General features: G+C 39.3%; 1 protein-coding gene and 1 pseudogene across 1 annotated transcript; one reads left to right on the forward strand and one right to left on the reverse strand.

Annotated features, from left to right (window-relative positions):
- Positions 1 to 663: 663 nt before the first annotated feature.
- Positions 664 to 5,673, reverse strand: LOC111606235 (annotated as a pseudogene).
- A 4,302-nt stretch (positions 5,674 to 9,975) lies between these two features.
- On the forward strand, positions 9,976 to 19,815 carry LOC102225239 (acetylcholine receptor subunit delta). The gene is given in 13 exon segments (XM_005813642.2): positions 9,976 to 10,119; positions 12,155 to 12,300; positions 13,410 to 13,454; positions 13,526 to 13,635; positions 14,094 to 14,249; positions 14,316 to 14,425; positions 15,341 to 15,541; positions 16,352 to 16,463; positions 17,409 to 17,523; positions 18,465 to 18,675; positions 18,768 to 18,886; positions 19,203 to 19,229; positions 19,231 to 19,815. Coding segments are annotated over 13 exon segments (1,569 nt in total). The 5' UTR covers positions 9,976 to 10,061; the 3' UTR covers positions 19,390 to 19,815.
- Positions 19,816 to 20,606: the final 791 nt, after the last annotated feature.

Raw genomic sequence — 20,606 nt, forward strand, 5'->3', positions numbered from 1 at the left:
CATCAGCTCTACCGCAGCCAAACTCCAGAATCAACACCCGGACGTTGTTATTGTGTCTTGTCTCTATGCTGTAACTGCGAAGTAATTTCCCTGCTGGGATGTATAAAGTACTTCTATTCTATTCTATTCTATTCTAAACTTGGTTAGAATTTTTCCCCAGAATGAATGAAATTTCTGGGATTTTTCTGGGATTTCTCCCTTTCACTTGGATTCCTCTGGCTGATTTTTGACCAGCCAATCAGTGAACAGAAGAAGTTGTGAACTGTGACATGAAATTTCTGCTCTGTTTTAGAGTTATTGTCTGCCAGCAGCGGAGAAAGTGAAACATTAACATTAGAGCCCTGCCACTAAAGCAAATAGGAGTTGATTTTTAACCAGCCCCTATTACTGACTGGTTGGGAGCGAAAATGTTGCCAAGAATCACTGCAGTTGTGTTTTCTGTGCTCTTGTTGAGGTGGCATGACTGAAAGGGAATTTAGCTTGAAATTATCTTCTCAATTTAGGAAAATATCAAAAATGACAACAGTGGAGGAATTCCTACATTATATGGAGCTAAATCTGTGCCATAAAGTTATCTCAAAAAGAAACCCAAAAGATTTGAAACTGATTATTTTGAAACTGAAAAAAAAAAATTGGAACCTGTAGCCATTTTTTGAAAAAGGTTGTTATTTTTTCACAAGTTGTGGGATGGTGGAATAAAAACACACTATAACAGCAAAACATGCCAGAACATCAACATATTATTTGTGCATTTAAATTATCTCCTTATTCTCACATTGTTCTGCTGTTCTACCTACATTCTTTGCCTTTTATAGTAAAACAGCTTCGAACTACAAAACACGTCATTAAAAACCACTTCTGTTTCGTAACATACCAAATGTGGAGCTTTCTTCTCGAGCTACTCACATCTTTATCAGTCAGACAGAATCTGACCACAAAAAATGTAACACTACATGATCAGTATCTTATTTATGCATAAATATGTTATTGTGTTTGTAACCAGCATGAAAAACAACTTGTTGTTGGCTGAGAAAATCAGTTGGGTAAAAAGTATCTGTGCTTTCTGGTAACCAAAGTTCATACATTTAACTTGTGCTACCTTACACTTTCACATCTTGATTGTTATTTTCCAAGATAATGAACCCAGGCCTCGTTCAGGAAAACACACACACCTATCGGAACAAAGCCATAGCTGCCACCATTTCAAGTAAGATCCGGTGTTTAAGTCACTGTCATGGAGCCTGAACGTCCACAGAGATTAAAGTGAACAAGACGTCCTTCAAAATCTCCTTCACTGTAAAGTTGAGTGAGTTTAGTCCATCAGTCTCGATATTCTCTGCGGTTTTTTGTGTTTTGACAGCGTTTTCTGGATTCACCTCATTGTGCAAGTCTCTTCCATGTTTGATCATTTTGTATTTTGCAATCCCAGCGTCCGGCCGAGTTATGGACATTCCTCTTACGATGATTCTGTTGTACAGGTCGTCGTCTTCGCCACCCCAGCCCCAGAAAGTGTTGGAGAAACCGTTGACTTTAAGGAACTGCTCTTTTGTCAGCAGGGAGACGCCACCGAAGGCTGTTACTGAGGATAATCTGTAGTTAAATTTATCGATAGCCACAGATAAATGTCTGGGATGGTCAGAACATCTGTAGAGGTTTCTGTCATCTATTGGTACCAGGTCTACATCAGAAAAGACAAAACAGTCGTAATCGTATTCCTTCAGTGCTTCAACAAATCCGATGTTCATCAGCTTGGCCCGGTTGAACGCTCCGTCTCCGTCCTGGTTGATGACGTACACACCGTAGTCCAGCTGCTGACGCATCAGGACCGGATGGAGGTAGTAGAGCCAGTGGGTCAGGTGTTCATACCGGTTTCTGAACGGGATGATGACAGCCACCTAGAAGATGGACGCAGGGAGAGTTTGAACTGGTAGAACCAGTGAGACATTATGGACCCTGTTACACAGTAACAGGGTCCATAATGTCTCGAATGCACACAAGGCTGGAGGGTGCTCAGGTCCGGTCCGGTCCGGTCCTACAGAGCTACCATCCTGCAACTTTTAGATCCATCCTAACTCCAACAGACTGGGATCAAATGTCTGAATTTCCTCACCAGCAGTCATTCAGTTCTGAACAGGCCTGGCAATATAATTAAATATGTTACTAAAATAATACTTTAAAAAATACACTTTGAATGAATTTGTAAAAATTTATATTTTAAATGCACATTTAAAAAATATATTACAAATATATATAAACAATACTTTTCTGAAAGTGTACTTTTGGTAGTATTTTCAAATAGTATATTTTAGTAAACCTTAAATATAAATATAGCACATTTATATGGTATAAAAAGCCATAAAGGTATACAAAGTATACCTTTAGTGGTTCCAAAAAAAGCATGTGATAGTACACTTCAAATTGTGATTTTCTATAATTTAATTAATATTAAAATACATTAAGCACAAAATTAGTTGTTCCACAATAACTCACTTCAAGTTAACTAACCTGAAATATACTGATGATTAGTCTAGCAACAAGCATGCTAGGGCAGATTCATTAAATTAAATTATATATATATATATATATATATATATATATATATATATATATATATATATATATATATATATATATGAGGACTAGTGAGGGTGAGAACCACAGTCCAGGACGAAACAACTAAGATCCATAAATACATCAGGGACAAAGCCTCAACAGACAATGTGCTCAGTGAATATCTCAGACAACATGGAACGGAGGTTGAGGTGCCAGAGATACCATCATGGGAGGACAAGCCCCTACATGGGATGTACCACCAGCAAATAACCCAAGTGGCTGATATCAGTAAATCCTACCAATGGCTGGAAAAAGCTGGACTCAAGGACAGCACAGAGGCCCTCATCCTGGCCGCCCAGGAACAGGCCCTAAACACCAGAGCAATAGAGGCCCAGATATACCACACCAGACAAGACCCAAGGTGTAGGTTGTACAAGGAGGCCCCTGAGACAGTCCAGCACATAACAGCAGGGTGCAAGATACTGGCAGGGAAAGCGAACATGGAACGACATAACCAAGTTGCAGGCATAGTGTACAGAAACATCTGTGCAGAATATGGACTGGAAACCCCGAGATCAAAGTGGGAAACACCCCCAAAGGTGGCGGAGAACGCCAGAGCTAAGATCCTGTGGGACTTCCAGATCCAGACAGACAAAATGATAATGGCGAACCAACCAGACATTGTCGTAGTGGATAAACAACAGAGGAAAGCCGTTGTGGTAGATGTAGCAATACCAAGTGACTGCAACATCAGGAAAAAGGAGCACGAGAAACTAGAGAAATACCAGGGCCTCAGGGAGGAACTGGAGAGGGCCTGGAAGGTGAAGACCACAGTGGTGCCTGTGGTCATCGGGGCCCTCGGGGCAGTCACCCCCAAACTGGACCAATGGCTACAACAGATCCCAGGAACAACATCAGACATCTCAGTCCAGAAATGTGCAGTCCTTGGCACAGCCAAGATACTGCGCAGAACCCTCAATCTCCCAGGCCTCTGGTAGAGGACCCGAGCTCAGAGGATAAGAACCACCCGCGGTGGGTGAGAAGGGAATTTTATATATATGTATATATAGGACAATGAAACTGAAACACCTGGTTTTAGACCACAATAACTTATTAGTATGGTGTAGGGCCTCCTTTTGCGGCCAATACAGCGTCAATTCGTCTTGGGAATGACATATACAAGTCCTGCACAGTGGTCAGAGGGATTTTAAGCCATTCTTCTTGCAGGATAGTGGCCAGGTCACGACGTGATGCTGGTGGAGGAAAATGTTTCCTGACTCGCTCCTCCAAAACACCCCAAAATGGCTCAATAATATTTAGATCTGGTGACTGTGCAGGCCATGGGAGATGTTCAACTTCACTTTCATGTTCATCAAACCAATCTTTCACCAGTCTTGCTGTGTGTATTGGTGCATTGTCATCCTGATACACGGCACCTCCTTCAGGATACAATGTTTGAACCATTGGATGCACATGGTCCTCCAGAATGGTTCGGTAGTCCTTGGCAGTGACGCGCCCATCTAGCACAAGTATGGAGCCAAGGGAATGCCATGATATGGCAGCCCAAACCATCACTGATCCACCCCCATGCTTCACTCTGGGCATGCAACAGTCTGGGTGGTACGCTTCTTTGGGGCTTCTCCACACCGTAACTCTCCCGGATGTGGGGAAAACAGTAAAGGTGGACTCATCAGAGAACAATACATGTTTCACATTGTCCACAGCCCAAGATTTCTGCTCCTTGCACCATTGAAACCGACGTTTGGCATTGGCACGAGTGACCAAAGGTTTGGCAATAGCAGCCCGGCCGTGTATATTGACCCTGTGGAGCTCCCGACGGACAGTTTTGGTGGAAACAGGAGAGTTGAGGTGCACATTTAATTCTGCCGTGATTTGGGCAGCCGTGGTTTTATGTTTTTTGGATACAATCCGGGTTAGCACCCGAACATCCCTTTCAGACAGCTTCCTCTTGTGTCCACAGTTAATCCTGTTGGATGTGGTTCGTCCTTCTTGGTGGTATGCTGACGTTACCCTGGATACCGTGGCTCTTGATACATCACAAAGACTTGCTGTCTTGGTCACAGATGCACCAGCAAGACGTGCACCAACAATTTGTCCTCTTTTGAACTCTGGTATGTCACCCATAATGTTGTGTGCGTTGCAATATTTTGAGCAAAACTGGGCTCTTACCCTGCTAATTGGACCTTCACACTCTGCTCTTATTGGTTCAATGTACAATTAATGAAGATTGGCCACCAGGCTGGTCCAATTTAGCCATGAAACCTCCCACACTAAAATGAGAGGTGTTTCAGTTTCATTGTCCAATATATATATATATATATATATATATATATATATATATATATATATATATATATATATATATGAGATAATGAACATGATAATGTTTCATTATCTCAAACATCTCAGTTTTCCACGTTTTCATATTCAGGAAAGTTTAACAGAAGTAATTTTGGTTCCAAACGTAATTTAGAAACTTTAACTATGAACTGATTTTTTTTTAAATGTCCCGAAAACCTGGAAAACTGAGATGTTTGGTTTCAAACGGTAAAACATTTTCTTCAACATGTTTTAATCGTGCATATATATTTATTATGAATGCATGTATTTATTTCCATGAACGTTCCCGTCTAAAGGCGCCGCCTCACCTTCTGCCGTGCGGTTGCAGTCCGGGGGTTTGTGCCGGCCTCCCTGCTGCAGCACCGACCCCAGCTGGTTCCGGACCCACTGCAGACTGCGAATAGTTTCAAACTCAACCAGAAGCGGACCCACCAGAGACAGAGGCGAGTCGGGACACGGATCCAGAGGCGGAGCCGGTTGAGCCGAGGTCGCTGCTGTTTTCCGGGAGACGTCTGGGATCTTCTTTACCCGAATATGATCCATCATCTTTCCAAAAACGCTCCTGCTTCCTTTCACCACCTGTTGTGGCAAGGAAGGAAAAACCAAAGAAGCGTCTTTGCTGTGGAGTAAAAAGACGGTGAAGCACGTCAGAGTGAATAACGCAGAAAGCGCCAGAATGATGGTGATTTTCTTCTTCATGTCTCTGATGCCCAGATCTGAAGCCACTGACGTTCCCACCTCTGCAACCTGGAAGCTCCGTTCAGGTCGAGTTCCGCTTCCTTATTTGGCTCTCATGTTGGCCGACAGGTGACTTCATTTCTGTGTAGCGGAACTAAACCTGCAGACAAGATCAGAAACATTGGATACAATATGATAATGGAATAATTCTGCAGAACATTTATTTCAGGGATGTCCAGTTTGTCAAAATTCAACAACTCAGCTTTTAGTCACAAATAAATCTTCTTAAAATATTTATTCATTTCGGTAGGAGACAAAGCATTTCTCTTTAATGAACATTGTTTAGCAATAAATTCCCGAAATGCTTGAAAATTTGATCTATTTAAACAACAGAAACTGCTTACATTTTGTCCTTCTCTACAAATATTGGATTTCATTGCTTTATTAAAATATTGTCTATTTAGAATATTATAAAAGAGATAAAAATAGAAAAATCTGTAGAAATAAATGTGGCCCTTGAATGCTTTCAATTTGACATGTTAAAGAAGATGTTTGTCTTTAACAGGAGGCGACCTGGAGATGATCTTCATGCACATGGAAACGTTTCAGGTCATCAAATTGTTTAAATGGACTTTAATAAAAATATGATACAATGAAGATAAAATGCAGTGTTTAAATTACATGAAGCTTTTTGTTATTAAGGAGGAAATCAGTTCAAACACACGACTGTGGAACAGAGATTGTCTAATAATTTGGTTATTGGTCCTGGTTCTAACTGGGCCGTCTCACTGGTTCTAACTGGGTCCAGGCTGGTTGATCAGCAGCAACTGCAGCTGCGTGTTTGCAGACCTGCTCTGAGTGTCTGACTGCACCATGCTGGGGTTCTGGCCCACTTTGCTCTGCAGAACTATTGTTATTCAGCCACATTTGGGGTTTTCCTGTTTTGAACCGCCTGTAGACTCAATACATGCCAGACTTTGACTAGACCACAAGTCTGAGAAAGTCTTCTTCTTGTTTTTCTCAGTCGGAGCTTGACTTCCTGGTGTGTTTTAAATTTATTCTGATTTAATAAAACAAAACATGAATTATCAGGTTGATTTTAATGAATCAATGAAAGTTTCTTCTCTTAGACATAGTTTGTATAGAAAAAAAACAAATAATGTATTTTTTATACTTTTGTCACAATAGACATGATAATAGATGGACATTTAAAAAATGTTTTACATGTGACATTTGCTGCTTGCAGAATTGGACCAGCAAACACTTCAATACAGTTTGCAGATTAAAAACTTGAAGATCTTCAAGGTCATGCAGCAGATGGTTGTGTCAGTACGAGACGTTACAGCTGAGATAAACCACAATGTTGCTGTTTTGAGACCATTTTCAAGGAATATAATAGAAACAATCACATAATAATGCAAGAACACGTTCTCAGAGATCAATAAACTTTAAATTCTAATCAACATTTACCACTGGAACTGGAAGACATTTTAAATATCCTCAATAAACAAACAAAACAACAGAAACAACAAATAAAATGGATCCTGAAACCTGTGAACGAAACAGAGTCAACTTCAGAAAAAAGAAACTAGTTGAGACCAAAACAGCACAAAGACTTTTATCATCCAGACTTTGGTAGAAAGAGAAAAACAATAAATCATGCAAATGGAAATTATTGATCTAATTTTAATTCATCACGTGATTAATTGATTTATTGTTTATTGTGGCAGGTCTAGCAAATGTAGATTATATGGACATAACCATATATCCTGCTATTTTTCAGTTTTTCACACATCTCCTCTCATCCTCATCATTTCTTTGAAGACTAAACCATTAATTTTATCTTAGAGAAAGAGGAACTCATGAAAGGGGAACTGGAGAGACGCTCCGCAATAAAGTCTGACTGCGGTTCTTTCAGTTCGTGAGTCCAGACGCTTCATCAGCAGAACTCAATCAACGGTTTATTAGCCAGTTTCAGCAAATAGATAATAAACACTAACTAGAAAATTCCTGAAGAAATTTAACCGGGGTCTGCCAAAGTGTGCCAGTCGGTTTGGACCCAGGGTTCTGATGCTAGAAATTAGCATCAATGCTAAAGAAAGCTGCAATGTAATCAATAGCATGAGAAGATTGACAAGAATGTTTACCAACATGGACTTGCAACATGGTGCAAGTCCATGCAACATGGACTTGCACCTAGGGGTTGAACCAATTAGTCGACTAGTCGACTAGTCGACTCTAGGACGTCTCGCGAGTTTTTACATTTCATGTCGACTAGTCGCAGTCATGTGATTGCCGGTGGTGACAGCCTGTGCTGATCTGACAGCACAGTATACGTCACAAGACACAAGAAAAATAAGTTAATACATTAGTTTAAATGATATGTAGATGGATGCATATTTGTGGTTTTACAGTGTTTTTAAAAGGAGATGGAGTTGCAGCTGCAGTCCACTACAAAACACGAGCCGTCTAAAACTCGCCCCCTTCCCGCTAAGGATGTCACTTATCCGGCTCGCGAGTGTCTTTGTCACGAAAAAATTTAAAATATTTAAATATTAAAAATATTTAGCTGTTCCGGCAACCAGCACTCCCAGCGAGAGGATTTTCTCTCTCGCTGGGAATACCATTACGAGAAAGCGGGCAAGCCTTCATCCGGCTCATGTTGATGCCCTTGTTTTCCTACATGTCAACCAAGAAAAAACCCCAACAACTCTTAGCGAAGAGAATATTGACAGCGAGTGAACTTTATTTACCCCCCCGCCCCCGTGCCACCTCTTTTTATTGTTTTTACATGCCATCTAAAAGATGTGCGTTTCCTTTTGAATGTTGGTTTCCCAGCAACTTATTATTTATCATAAACTATCCCGATGTTTTGTTGTTTCACTTGTTGCTGTTCTGTGTAAATGCCGTATTTTTCCGTGAAAACGGGTAATAAAGCCTGTACGTTACTCCAAAGCTTTGCGTCTTGCGTTGCTATGACGTCACAACGACTAGTCAACTCGACATCGACTCGACTTTTATCATGTTGACGTTGACTAGAAAATATCTTAAATCGTTCAATCTGCTGAGTCAGCAGAGCTTCCTGCCGCGCATCGGGCGGAGGAGAAGCAGGTGGTTTCATTGAATTCAGCTGTAACCAAACGGGATCCGTTCATAACAGGTTTGGCTTGTGATGTTCCAAAAGCTCCATGTAGTCAGTGTGATCATTTGACTCCTATAGTAACTATCCAGAGATCATCAGCATCAGCCGGTGTTTAGAAAAAAAAAGTCAGACCCGACTTTGTGCAACAAACTTTTCCCCGCTGCTCACGAAGAATCTCCATAATAGACTTAGTAAAAGCAGGAGAAGGGGAGAGTGTGTGTGTGTGTGTGTGGGGGGGGGGGGGGGGGGGGGGGGGGGGGGGGGTAAATATTTGCCGTGAAAATAGCTAATAAAGCCTCCAAGTAGTTGTGAAGGGTTTTTGCGCTTACGTCACTATGACGTCACCGCGACTAGTCGACATCGACTCGACTCTTATCATGATGTAGTCGACCTTAAAAAATATGTAGTCGTTCAACCCCTACTTGCACCATGTGCTTATGCATTGTTATGGCCCCAACGATGGAAAACCAGACGTTAGAGGGTTGAAAATGAAATATCTCGGTACAAACAGATCTGTGTTATGAAGTAACGGCTGTGAGTTGGAAGTAAAACGCTGCAGTTTAACACAAAGTCCAAACTTCTGACCAAATTCTTTAACATGTATTTCTTTGAATCGTGACAAAATGTAATCCTCTCATGAGAAAACGTGTGTGTGCATAACTCAGAGGAAAATAATTAGCTTAGCACTGCAGTTCAGTTTGAGAAGGCCTGCGGACCGTCTGGTTCTGGAGTCGCCTTGCAGACGCAGCTCTGTGTTTCCTCACAGAGGATCCAGTTTATTTGTGTCGCACATTTCAACAACAAGGCAGTTCAACGTGATTTATGTCCTAAAAACACAAAAATACAAGAGACACCACACAGTTTAACACAAATTGAGAAATCTGGCAAACATGACATTTTATGGAGCGTCAACGTGAAACATGTTGGTAAATGTTTCATTCAGCTCCTTCAGACTAGCCGGCAGCGATCCTGCAGCTGTTGCTCTTTCAGCAGCTGCCTTTTTAGAGAATCAATACTCCAGTTTTGTTGCAATAAATCAGATTAAATGTAAATATAATCAATTTCAGCAGTGTTGTAAACACAGTGCAGTCATATTTGTTTCAACACCCAAGTTCTGCAGGATAAATAAATCCTGGGAATGTTCTGCGTGTTTCCGGCTCGTCTCGTTCTGCTTCCCGTAAGGAGAAGCGGTGCCGGTCCGGCAGCCTGTTGTCGCTTTTCTATTTTCTGCCCTCTGTGTTTCTGCAGCTGCTGCTTGTCACTCACGGAGTTTCCTGCGTGAAGGTCGGCGGGCAGAGCGGGTTCTGGTCCAGTCAGGCGGTCCGCCATGGAGCTGCAGCGAGCTGCGCTGGTCGCCCTGCTGCTGCTGACGCTCTTCTCCTCAGGTCAGTTCATCTCCAGCTGCGATCTGCTTTCTATCAAAGATTTATTTCTGCTTCAGTTCCAAAATGGCTCAGTGTTGCTTCTAAAGAAATGAAAACTTTTCACTGGAAAAACACAAAATCTTACCGAGTTATAAGAGAAACAATCTGCCAATGGAACTAGAACGTTTTTAAAATCAATATTAAGGAAATATTGACTTACAACAAGCTATGTGTTGCTGAAAAGTTACTTGTAATTTAGTTTTGTTTTATTTCAGCTGTAATAAGAAATTTGCACCAGAAACTAAACCAAAAATACTTAGTAAGATTTTGTGTTTTGCAGTGTTCTGCACATTTCCACCCAAACATTTATCTTCTGTTAAAAAAACTAAGAGAAAACAAAAGTTTCACATTTTAAGGAGCTTTTATTTATAAACTTAATAGGATATTAGCAGAAAAAATTGGCCACAAAAATAAGCAAAATATTTTTGCTTTTTCATAGAAAAAAAAATCTATTAGTTTTCAGATGTTTTCAATAAAACTGAAACGTAAACAGCAGAAAAACTGATGAAAACTAAATGTTCCTAAACTGAAATACCAGCAAATGATCACAAAACCAGAACCAACCGGAACCAGCAGAACAAACAGAACCAACCGGAACCAGCAGAACAAACAGAACCAACCGGAACCAGCAGAACAAACAGAACCAACCGGAACCAGCAGAACAAACAGAACCAACCGGAACCAGCAGAACAAACAGAACCAACCGGAACCAGCAGAACAAACAGAACAAACCGGAACCAGCAGAACAAACAGAACCAACCGGAACCAGCAGAACAAACAGAACAAACCGGAACCAGCAGAACAAACAGAACCAACCGGAACCAGCAGGAACCATCAGAACCAACCAGGAATGAACAGAATAAAATACTAAAATACCAGCAAATGATGATGTTTGTTGTAACTGAGGAGGAAAGAATATCCAAAAAATCCCTGAACTAAGAGTAAAACGACTTTGATATATTTTACTGAAGTAAAAAGAAAAAAGTTTCATCCAAGAAAATACTCAGGAGGAAAAAAGTATTTGGTAAAAAGTACTGAAGTACTGAAGTACTGATCAGATTATTAATAATTTAAAATGTACAGATTACATCATCAGACGGAGCAAAACATGAAGTTCAGTGGAAATGTTGGTATTTTTGGTTCTGTTGATACCGGTCGGTTCCTGCTGGTTCTGTTAGTTCCTGCTGGTTCCATTCGATTTTGTTGGTTCTGTTCATTCCTGGTTGGTTCTGCTGGTTCCGGTTGGTTCTGTTAGTTCTGCTGGTTCCATTTGATTTTGTTGGTTCTGTTCATTCCTGGTTGGTTCTGATGGTTCTACTGGTTCCGGTCAGTTTGGTTTGGTTTTGTTGGTTCTGTTCTTTCCTGGTTGGTTCTGTTGGGTCCGGTGGTTCCAGTTGGTTCTGTTTGGTTTTGTTGGTTCTGTTCATTCCTGGCTGGTTCTGTTAGGTCTGGTGGTTCCGGTCGGTTCTGCTGGTATTGATCCCTGCTGTCTCAGCTTTGGCCTCCAGCCGCTGAAACCGGACCCGTTTCCCTCCTGCTGTGACGGACCGACGCTCCAAACGGTTCCTTTATGTTTTAACCAAAAGTCCAGCAGATAGAAACACACTGCAGGTTTTATTAAAGTTTTATAAGCTTTTATAATGTTTAAATATTAAATGATTAACAATTCGACCCGTTACTCGGTCCAGTAAACTTTTTACCAAATACTTTTGACTTTTACTTGAGTAAAAACATGTTGAAGTATCTTTACTGTAACCAGAGCACAGCTGCTAGTTCTCCTCTAGTTAGGATGATTTGTTGATCATTAGTCGCCAAGCAGCATCACAGTGCAGAACTCTTTCAATATTTCTCCTTTCTGTTAGTGAAGGTCATTAAGGTCAAAGGTTCATGAATAACTTTTAAAAAGAAATAAAGTCTTAAGAGTTTCCCTCAAGTGTTTCTGCACAGTTAGCTTTATGATGCTAACGTTTTCGCCTTGAATCTGTTTCTGTGTCAGAGTGTTTGTGCCGCAACGAGGAGGAGCGTCTGATCAACCACCTGTTCGTGGAGAAAGGATACAACAAGGAGCTGCGACCCGTGAAGAAGCAGCAGGAGGTGGTGGACGTTTACCTGGCGCTGACGCTCTCCAACCTCATCTCTCTGGTAGAAAACCTGCCACTTCCTGGATTCTTTAGGCAAAAATCACATTTATCTGAAAGTCGATGAATCCTGATGAACCAGTTATTGATTCAGATTTGGTTCATCGTTTACTGGAGCATGCAGACTTTATAAATGGCTGAGAAAATAACACCCTCAGGGCAGCAATTAAGCCAAAGCTGTACAATATATATATATACAATTAGCCTTTTAAATTAAAATGCCTTTATCTGTAAGGTTTTACCCAGAATCCCTCAAGCAGCAGATTTATCTTCACCTGGTTCAGATTCAAACTCATTTTCATTTTCAGCCGTAATAAGATCATGAATATCTTTGTGGGCCAGGAAGATAAAGTGATAAAACCATTAACAAACTGTTCACCTATCAATAAATAGCTACATTCTTAAAAACACATATCAGGATTTAAAGATTGTTTTTCTGATTCTTTTTTGCAATTAAAATCACAGATTCAAAAATATTTGCTAGGAATTTTACATTGTTTGTGTTGATGTATAAATATAACTTCTTGTTACTCGGCGTGTCGATCATGTCTGATGTCCAATAAGGCCGAGGCAGAAGGTGGTAAAAGTAAGAAACACTGCCACCTGCAGGCAGGAGGTAGCAGTCACTTAAATCCAAAGGTTTTGACCATTTTCCAGAAAATTTGCAATAAATTCCAAGTTATGAATTAGTGTAAAAAATGCAGAGATCTGTTCATTTTTTGTGAAAAACTGGAGAGTCTAGAGGGCCACATAAAAAACTGCTGAGGGCCAGATTTGGCCCCCGCGCCTTGAGTTTGACACATAATGGCACTAAAGGAATTCTGTTATTGCAAAAAGAAATTGAATTATTTGTTTATTTAAATCTTTTAATGCATTTTTAATACTGGATAAAAAAGTTTAAGCGGTTTAAACAAAAAATGTGTAAAACAGGCTGATTTTTTTAATCCGATTAATCAATTAATCATCAAAATAATCAATTACTAAAGGAACCATTAGTTGCAGCCCTATCTGAAAAGTGTGGCATGCATCTGTTCTCTCCCTCCTACAGCTGCAGCATGATGCTGCCACTACCGTGTTTCTTATATGATGTAGTTTTTGTCTCTTCCTCTCTAGAAAGAAGTAGACGAGACGCTGCTGACCAACGTGTGGATCGATCACGTACGTCAGAATGTTTTTTTATTTTTTAATTGAACCAAACCTCCGCTCTGATCTGCGTTTCTCTGACGCAGACATGGACCGACTACCGGCTGTCGTGGAACGCCAGCGAGTTCGACGGCATCGAGATGCTGCGCCTGCCGCCCAGCATGGTGTGGCTGCCGGAGATCGTCCTGGAAAACAAGTAAAACTTTATTTATACAAATCAGGTCAAATAAACCCATTAAACAAAGTTTTGTTGTTTGAAGATTGTTAATAATTTGAATTGTTAATAATAATTAATTATAATAATAATAATTGTTATTTTTTCCCCCAACGCACTCTCAGAGTGACGTCAGCACAAGCAGGGCGGCCATTTTGTTTGACAAACTAGTTTTACTATAGAATATTAGTATAGATGAACATTATTTTTGTCAAGTTTCTAGTTCACTTGAGTTTAGACAAGTAAAATTTTATTTTATTTTTCATTTTATACCCTGAAGGTTAATTATTGTCAAGATGTTCTGTATGTTTCATAAGTGCCAAAACTCGTTGAATAAATAAATAGTACATATTTTTAATAGTGCGTGTTGTGGGACGGAGTATGAGTAGTTTATCTGATGGCAGTGATGTCATCGTGACGTCATCGTTCCCTGTGTTTAGTAACGACGCCCAGTTCCAGGTTGCCTACTACAGCAACGTCCTGGTGGATCCGTCTGGTCTCTGCTACTGGCTGCCTCCCGCCATCTTCCGCTCCTCCTGCTCCATCAACGTCAACTACTTCCCCTTCGACTGGCAGAACTGCACGCTCAAGTTCACGTAGGTGGCCATGAAACGGCGCCTCCTGCAGGTCGGGAGGGGTAAACGCTCTGTGTGTTTCTGCAGCTCCCTGACCTACAACGCCAAAGAGATCAAGATGCTGCTGAAGAAAGACGGGAACGAAACTCACACGCACACCGTGGAGTGGATCATCATCGACCCGGCCAGCTTCACAGGCAACTGTTTTATCCTTTCAACCCAAACTTTCTGCCCTGACCGTCAAAATTTTAGACTCAACCGTAAACGCAGGCCAAACCCCCCCAACCCAAATCAGGCCCGATATTTATTGTAGATCCAAAACTTGAAAGTGATTTTTACGACGGTGTTTCAAGGCTTTCGCAGAAAGAAGAAAAGAAAATTTCCACCAAAAACTCAGAAATTTTGTGATTAATCTCAGAAATCTTCCAGAAAAAATTTCAAAAGAAAATTTTCTACACTTTTTGTAGAAAATTTCAAAGGTTTTTGGCATAAATTTATTACGTACAACTGCTTTAATTCTGCATGTTGTATTAAAATAAATGTTTCTAGTTTTCAGTTTGTTTTGGTCTCTATTGAATACATTTATTTTCTGTTATAAGAACAGGATCTGGGCGACTTTGTTTCAAAGCATCTGCTACATTTAGCCAAGTTTAAGAAAGAGTAAGAGCGGATTTGGTTGCTACAAAGTCGACTTTTCAGTAAAAGTTTCTGGATAAACTTGGTTTGGCTCTTTGGTAAAACTTGGTAATGAAAACATGAACATATTGAGTGGCAGAGGAAGGATCTGTGATAACGCTCCTTAGTGCACTGAGGATGCAACAGTTTGTCTCTGAAGAAACTCACATTCTAGAACACAAATTTCTCTGCTAAACATTTGAAAATCTTATCTGACACAAAAACCAAAATATCTTCACATTTACATCCAGAGCTTTTTCTTTAACCTGATATCGGTTAAATTAGAAATATTCTGTCACAGAGAAAGGCAAACAAAGTCATATTTTTGCTTTTAAACGATCAAAATGTAATTAAAATCCTTAGATTCATTAAAATGGAGATTAGATTGAGAATAATGTGTAAATTAGGAGCTGATGACGTAAAGTTTGTGCCTGCAGAAAACGGCGAGTGGGAGATCATCCACCGGCCGGCCAAGAGAAACAGCTACAAGCACATTCCCATGGAGAGCAACAAGCACCAGGACATCACCTTCTACCTGGTCATCAAACGCAAGCCGCTCTTCTACATCGTCAACATCATCATCCCCTGTGTGCTCATCTCCTTCCTGGCCTCGCTGGTCTACTACCTGCCTGCCGACAGTCAGTACTGAACCGCAGCTGCTTTACAAACTCTGAAGGTCACTCAGAGGTCACTCAGAGGTCACTCAGAGGTCACTCAGAGGAAAGACTCTTCTGCAAAGCTGGAAGATTTGCAGAAGATCTGTTGTTAGTAGCTAGATTAAACTTTATTCTGAAGGTCTGTACGTAGACGGACATGACTTCCTGTCAGGAACAGGAAGTGTTGACTGTCATGGAGCTTCAGTCAATAAAAAAATTACATTTTAATGCAAAGTTGCTTTAAAACCTGCATTAAAAGCATCAACTTTGCATTATTTGGTAAATAATAATACTTTTAATACAAAGTTGACACATTAATGGATTTTAATGTAAGTTTTGAATTAAATGTCTTTATTTGCTGAATAAAGCAACACTGATACTTTTTAAATGGAAGTTTTCACTTAACATTGCATTAAAATAAGATTATTTACCATATAAAGCAAAGTCGATAGTTTTAATGGATTTTAATTTAACTTTTAATTCATTTTGCATGAAAATATTATTATAGTTGACACTTAGTGGATTTTAAGGCAACTTTCAACACAACTTTGCATTAAAATGTCATTATTTACTGAATGCCGTCCATGAAAACAGCTGTAAACATTCATGACGTCTCCTTCATGTGTTAACAGGATTATGCTAGTCTTCATTTAAACCCCTTCGTGATAAAGTGTTAGGACTTGTCAAACTTGTAAACGGTTTTGGTTCCATCTGGTTAAACTCAGAGCTGCAGATCTGAAGTTTAGTGTTTTGGTGTTTAGGTGAGGATGAAGTTTTGTGATTTTTCTTCAGGTGGGGAGAAGATGACGCTGTCCATCTCCGTCCTGCTGGCTCAGTCTGTCTTCCTGCTGCTGATTTCCCAGCGGCTGCCGGAGACGTCCATGTCCGTCCCCCTCATAGTCAAGTAGGAAAAAAGTCATTTTATTTTTCAATACCTACAAGAACAAACACTTTAGAGTTCCTGATTGTCCTTAAATAATTTTTTAAAAACATATTTTTAACTTACTTTCAGTCCAGGACTTCCTAAGCTTTCAGGATGAGCTGAAAGTGTTTTTGTTTATTTAAAATCATTTAAATAAAAGTTGTAACAAAGATTAAATTGGACCTAGAAATAAATTTGCATTTCACTGCAAAAACACAAAATTTTACCAAGTATTTTTGGTTTAGATTTTACTGCAAAAAATGACTGAAACTAACTTAAAAGTAACTTTTCAGCAAGATGTAGAGGTTTGTTTCAAGTCAATAATAATAATTAAGTCTTTAATAATAATGAAATTCACTAGCAGGTTATTTCTCTTCTGCATCAGAAACCTGGAAGAAACTGAAAATCAGCCGAAACACTGATCTCCTTTAAATCAAGGCTGAAAAACTGGCTGAGTTACTTTAGAACCGTAAAAAATGAAACATTAACCAACATATTTAATGAGTGTTGATGGTTTTGATCAAACATTACATCAATATGTAACATTTCTTTCTTAATTAGTGACTGAATGATGTTTTTATGGATTTTAAAAATGTTTTTAATGAAGTAAAGCTCTTTGAACTGCCTTGTTGATGGATAACAAAACATTTTCCATCTTATAAGTGAAATAATTTAGCAGTGGAACTATAACTTTTGTTTTTTTTATCAATATTAAGGAAATATTTACTTAAAACAAACTTGTATATGTTGCTGAAAAGTCAACTGTAAGTCAGTTTTGTTTTATTTCAGCTGTTCTGATATTTGCAGTAGAAACGAGACAGAAATACTTGGTAAGGCTGAACGTTTGATGGAGCAGCTTTTATACGTTTACTGATGTTCTTCTGTGTTTCAGCCTTTACTTTTCTCAGTTTTGCTGTTTTTCCTCAGATATTTGATGTTCATCATGGTTCTCGTTACCATCGTCGTGTTGAACTGTGTCGTCGTTCTCAACCTGCACTTCAGGACGCCCAGCACACACGTCATGTCTGAATGGACCAAGAAGGTGAAGAGCGGAAAAATCACAACATTTAATAGATTTGATGGTTCTCATTTCACACACACTGACGGACAAACTGGAGCTGAATGCAGGAAAGAGAAAAAGAAAGGACAGAATAGAGAAGTTCACCAGAGAAAAGTAGTCGGAGAATAAATGGAGGACAAGAAGTCAGGAAACCAAAAACTAAATCAATAAAGTTCATTTGATTTAATGAAAAAACTAAACTCCTAGTTCTGCTGGTTGATTATTTAACGTATAAAATGTCTTGTTGTCTATCAGTTTATTTGTGTTTCAGCTTTAATTGGTAAAAACACAAAAATAAAACGTCATAAAAACATCAGAGTCAGAAACAAACATTACATTTTGATGATTGTCGTCATCAAAATCATCAATAAATGTTGATAAATGTTTCATTTATTACGGTTCTAAAGTAACTCAACCAGTTTTTCAGCCTTGATTTAAAGGAGATCAGTGTTTCGGCTGATTTTCAGTTTCTTCCAGGTTTGTGATGCATAAGTGAAATAATCTGCTAGTGGATTTCATTATTATTAAAGAATTATTGACTTAAAACAAACCTCTATATCTTGCTGAAAAGTTACTTTTAGACTGAGTTATTTTCACTAAAAATGATTTTGTGTTTTTGCAGTGTACAGCTTGTTTGACCTGCATAACCATGACAACCTGCACATTTATTTAAGCTTCATTACATATTTTAAAAATATATGATTATTTTTGTGCTACAATAATAACACTAATTCATCCTAAAAGTTTAGGATGAACAAACTGGACCGGAGTTTGTTCCAGATTTATGGTGCATAGAAGCTGAATGCGTCTCCATGTTTGGTTCTGGTTCTTTAAGTCCAGTGATTAGAAACTAACTGCAGGATTTTAAAGTCTCTTCATTTGGATTCTAACATTAAATGAATATTAATCAACTTTTTGCCCAGTTTTTCCTGGAGCGGTTGCCCCGGATCCTCCACATGGCCCAGCCAGCGGACGACGAGCCGGCGTGGGACGGAGCGTTGCCACGGCGATCCAGCTCGGTGGGATACATCGCTGCAGCCGAGGAATATTACAGCATCAAGTCCCGCAGCGAGCTGATGTTTGAGAGGCAGTCAGAGAGACACGGACTGTCCAAACGGCCCACGCCGGCCTCAGGTACGACCAGACAGAACCAGACAGAACCGAACAGAACCAGGCAGAACCGGGAGGTGGGTCAGCAGGGGCACTGACAGGCTGTGTGTGTTCAGTGTTGAAGCCGGTGGAAAGCGACGGAGCGATGGATCAGCTGTACGGGGAGATGAAGCCGGCGGTGGACGGAGCGAACTACATCGTCCAACACATGAGAGACAAGAACGACTACAACGAGGTGAGAGGAGACGAACACCAGGAGACAGAAACCAAATCAGCAAAACTCCAACATCTTTATTCAACTGGAAGTTACAAAACAGCTGAGTAAACTAGAGTTTTAGCATTTATCTGGAAAAATGATTAAAATAAAATTTTCAAAGTTATGAAAAATACTAAAAATGAGTTTAGCTGCAGCAGAAGTTTAATTTCTTTTAATTTCAGTTTAATTATGTTTCTTTCTCCTGCTGCTGCTGCAGGAGCTGAGGTGATCTAGGATCATAGATCTATGCCCGCCGCAGCAGTAGAGTCTAGATCCAGATGTTCTGTGTTCGCAGGAGAAGGACAACTGGAGCGGCATCGCCCCGAACGGTGGACCGGCTCTGCCTCTTCCTCATCACCCCGGTGATGACCTTCGGCACCGTCATCATCTTCCTCATGGGGATCTGTAACCACCCCCCCCGCCTGCCCTTCCAGGGAGACCCGCACGACTACAGCGAGGACAACCTGCGCCTGCTGGAGTAGAACCGGAACCGGCAGCCCGGTTCCGGTTCTACTCATTTATCCACTTCATGTTTGAATCGTCTGAGTTTTCTGAGGTTGAAGTGAATATTTTGGTTCTGGTTTTCTTTACTTTGTGTCTCCAAAACATCAGTTTGATTTAAATTACCTAGAAGTATTGCACAGCGAGACAAGTTTTATTTTTTAATGAATGCCATCATTTACTTCTGCATTCACCAAACATAACAATATAAATGTCATTTTATTATTTATTACAAAAATACTTTAGAAAATTGAGAATTATTTTTTTGGCTGCCAAAAAATGGCTTCTGATAAAATTGTATGATTTTTTCTGAATTTTCATTTTGCCAGCTTTAATAAATGAACTTTATTTTATGTTTTCAATAAAAAAACAAAAACTTCAAAAGTCTTCAAAAAATGGCAACTGATCAAAAAACGTGATGCTGATTTTCTCTGTTTGCTTTAAAAATGACATGAAAAATTAAATGACAAACAAAAATGTAATTATCACCAAAAATACTTAATATGACTTCAGATGTTCTTCAATTTCTTTCAACACAGATTCATAAATGTGACGGTTCAGGGAATCAGATGGTTATTAATAATAATCATTCACAATAAAACCACAGGGGAATAAAATTACTGCATGTTTGTTGCTTTAAGTGTCTAATATTCTAATTTATCCTTTATTTTGTAAAGAGCAATAAAACCAAATAAAAACATGAAGCCATTGTTTATTTTCTTGTTTTTTATTTTCTAAACTGATTTTTATTCAATTGCTTTGATTGGTTATTAATAATAATCAGAATACTTCCACAGAAAAATAAAACTACTGGATATTTTTGCTTTTAAATGCATAATAAAGTTAATTGGAGCCTGTAATATAATTTTGTAGATCAATAAAAACAGATTGAAACATTTTTAATGGATTTTTCTTTTATTGTTCTGATTGAAAAGTTAGAATTATAAGTTTTTAAGGTTTTTTTTATATTAAGGCTGAGAAAAGAAAACATTTTCACATAACATGAGAATTGAAGGTCCAACAGTTTCAGGCCTAAATTAGTTAGTTAGTTAGTTAGTTAGTTAGTTAGTTAGTTAGTTAGTTAGTTAAAGGGCTAAAGCGTCTAATTCCACATCTTAATGCAGAATAACTGTAGTGATATATTCACGTATGAGTTCAGCTTCTTATTTACTACAAAGAAAAGACTATAAATCAGGAG

The sequence above is a fragment of the Xiphophorus maculatus genome, chromosome 21 (genome assembly GCF_002775205.1).
Source record: "Xiphophorus maculatus strain JP 163 A chromosome 21, X_maculatus-5.0-male, whole genome shotgun sequence".
In the NCBI taxonomy this organism is placed as follows: Eukaryota; Metazoa; Chordata; class Actinopteri; order Cyprinodontiformes; family Poeciliidae; genus Xiphophorus; species Xiphophorus maculatus.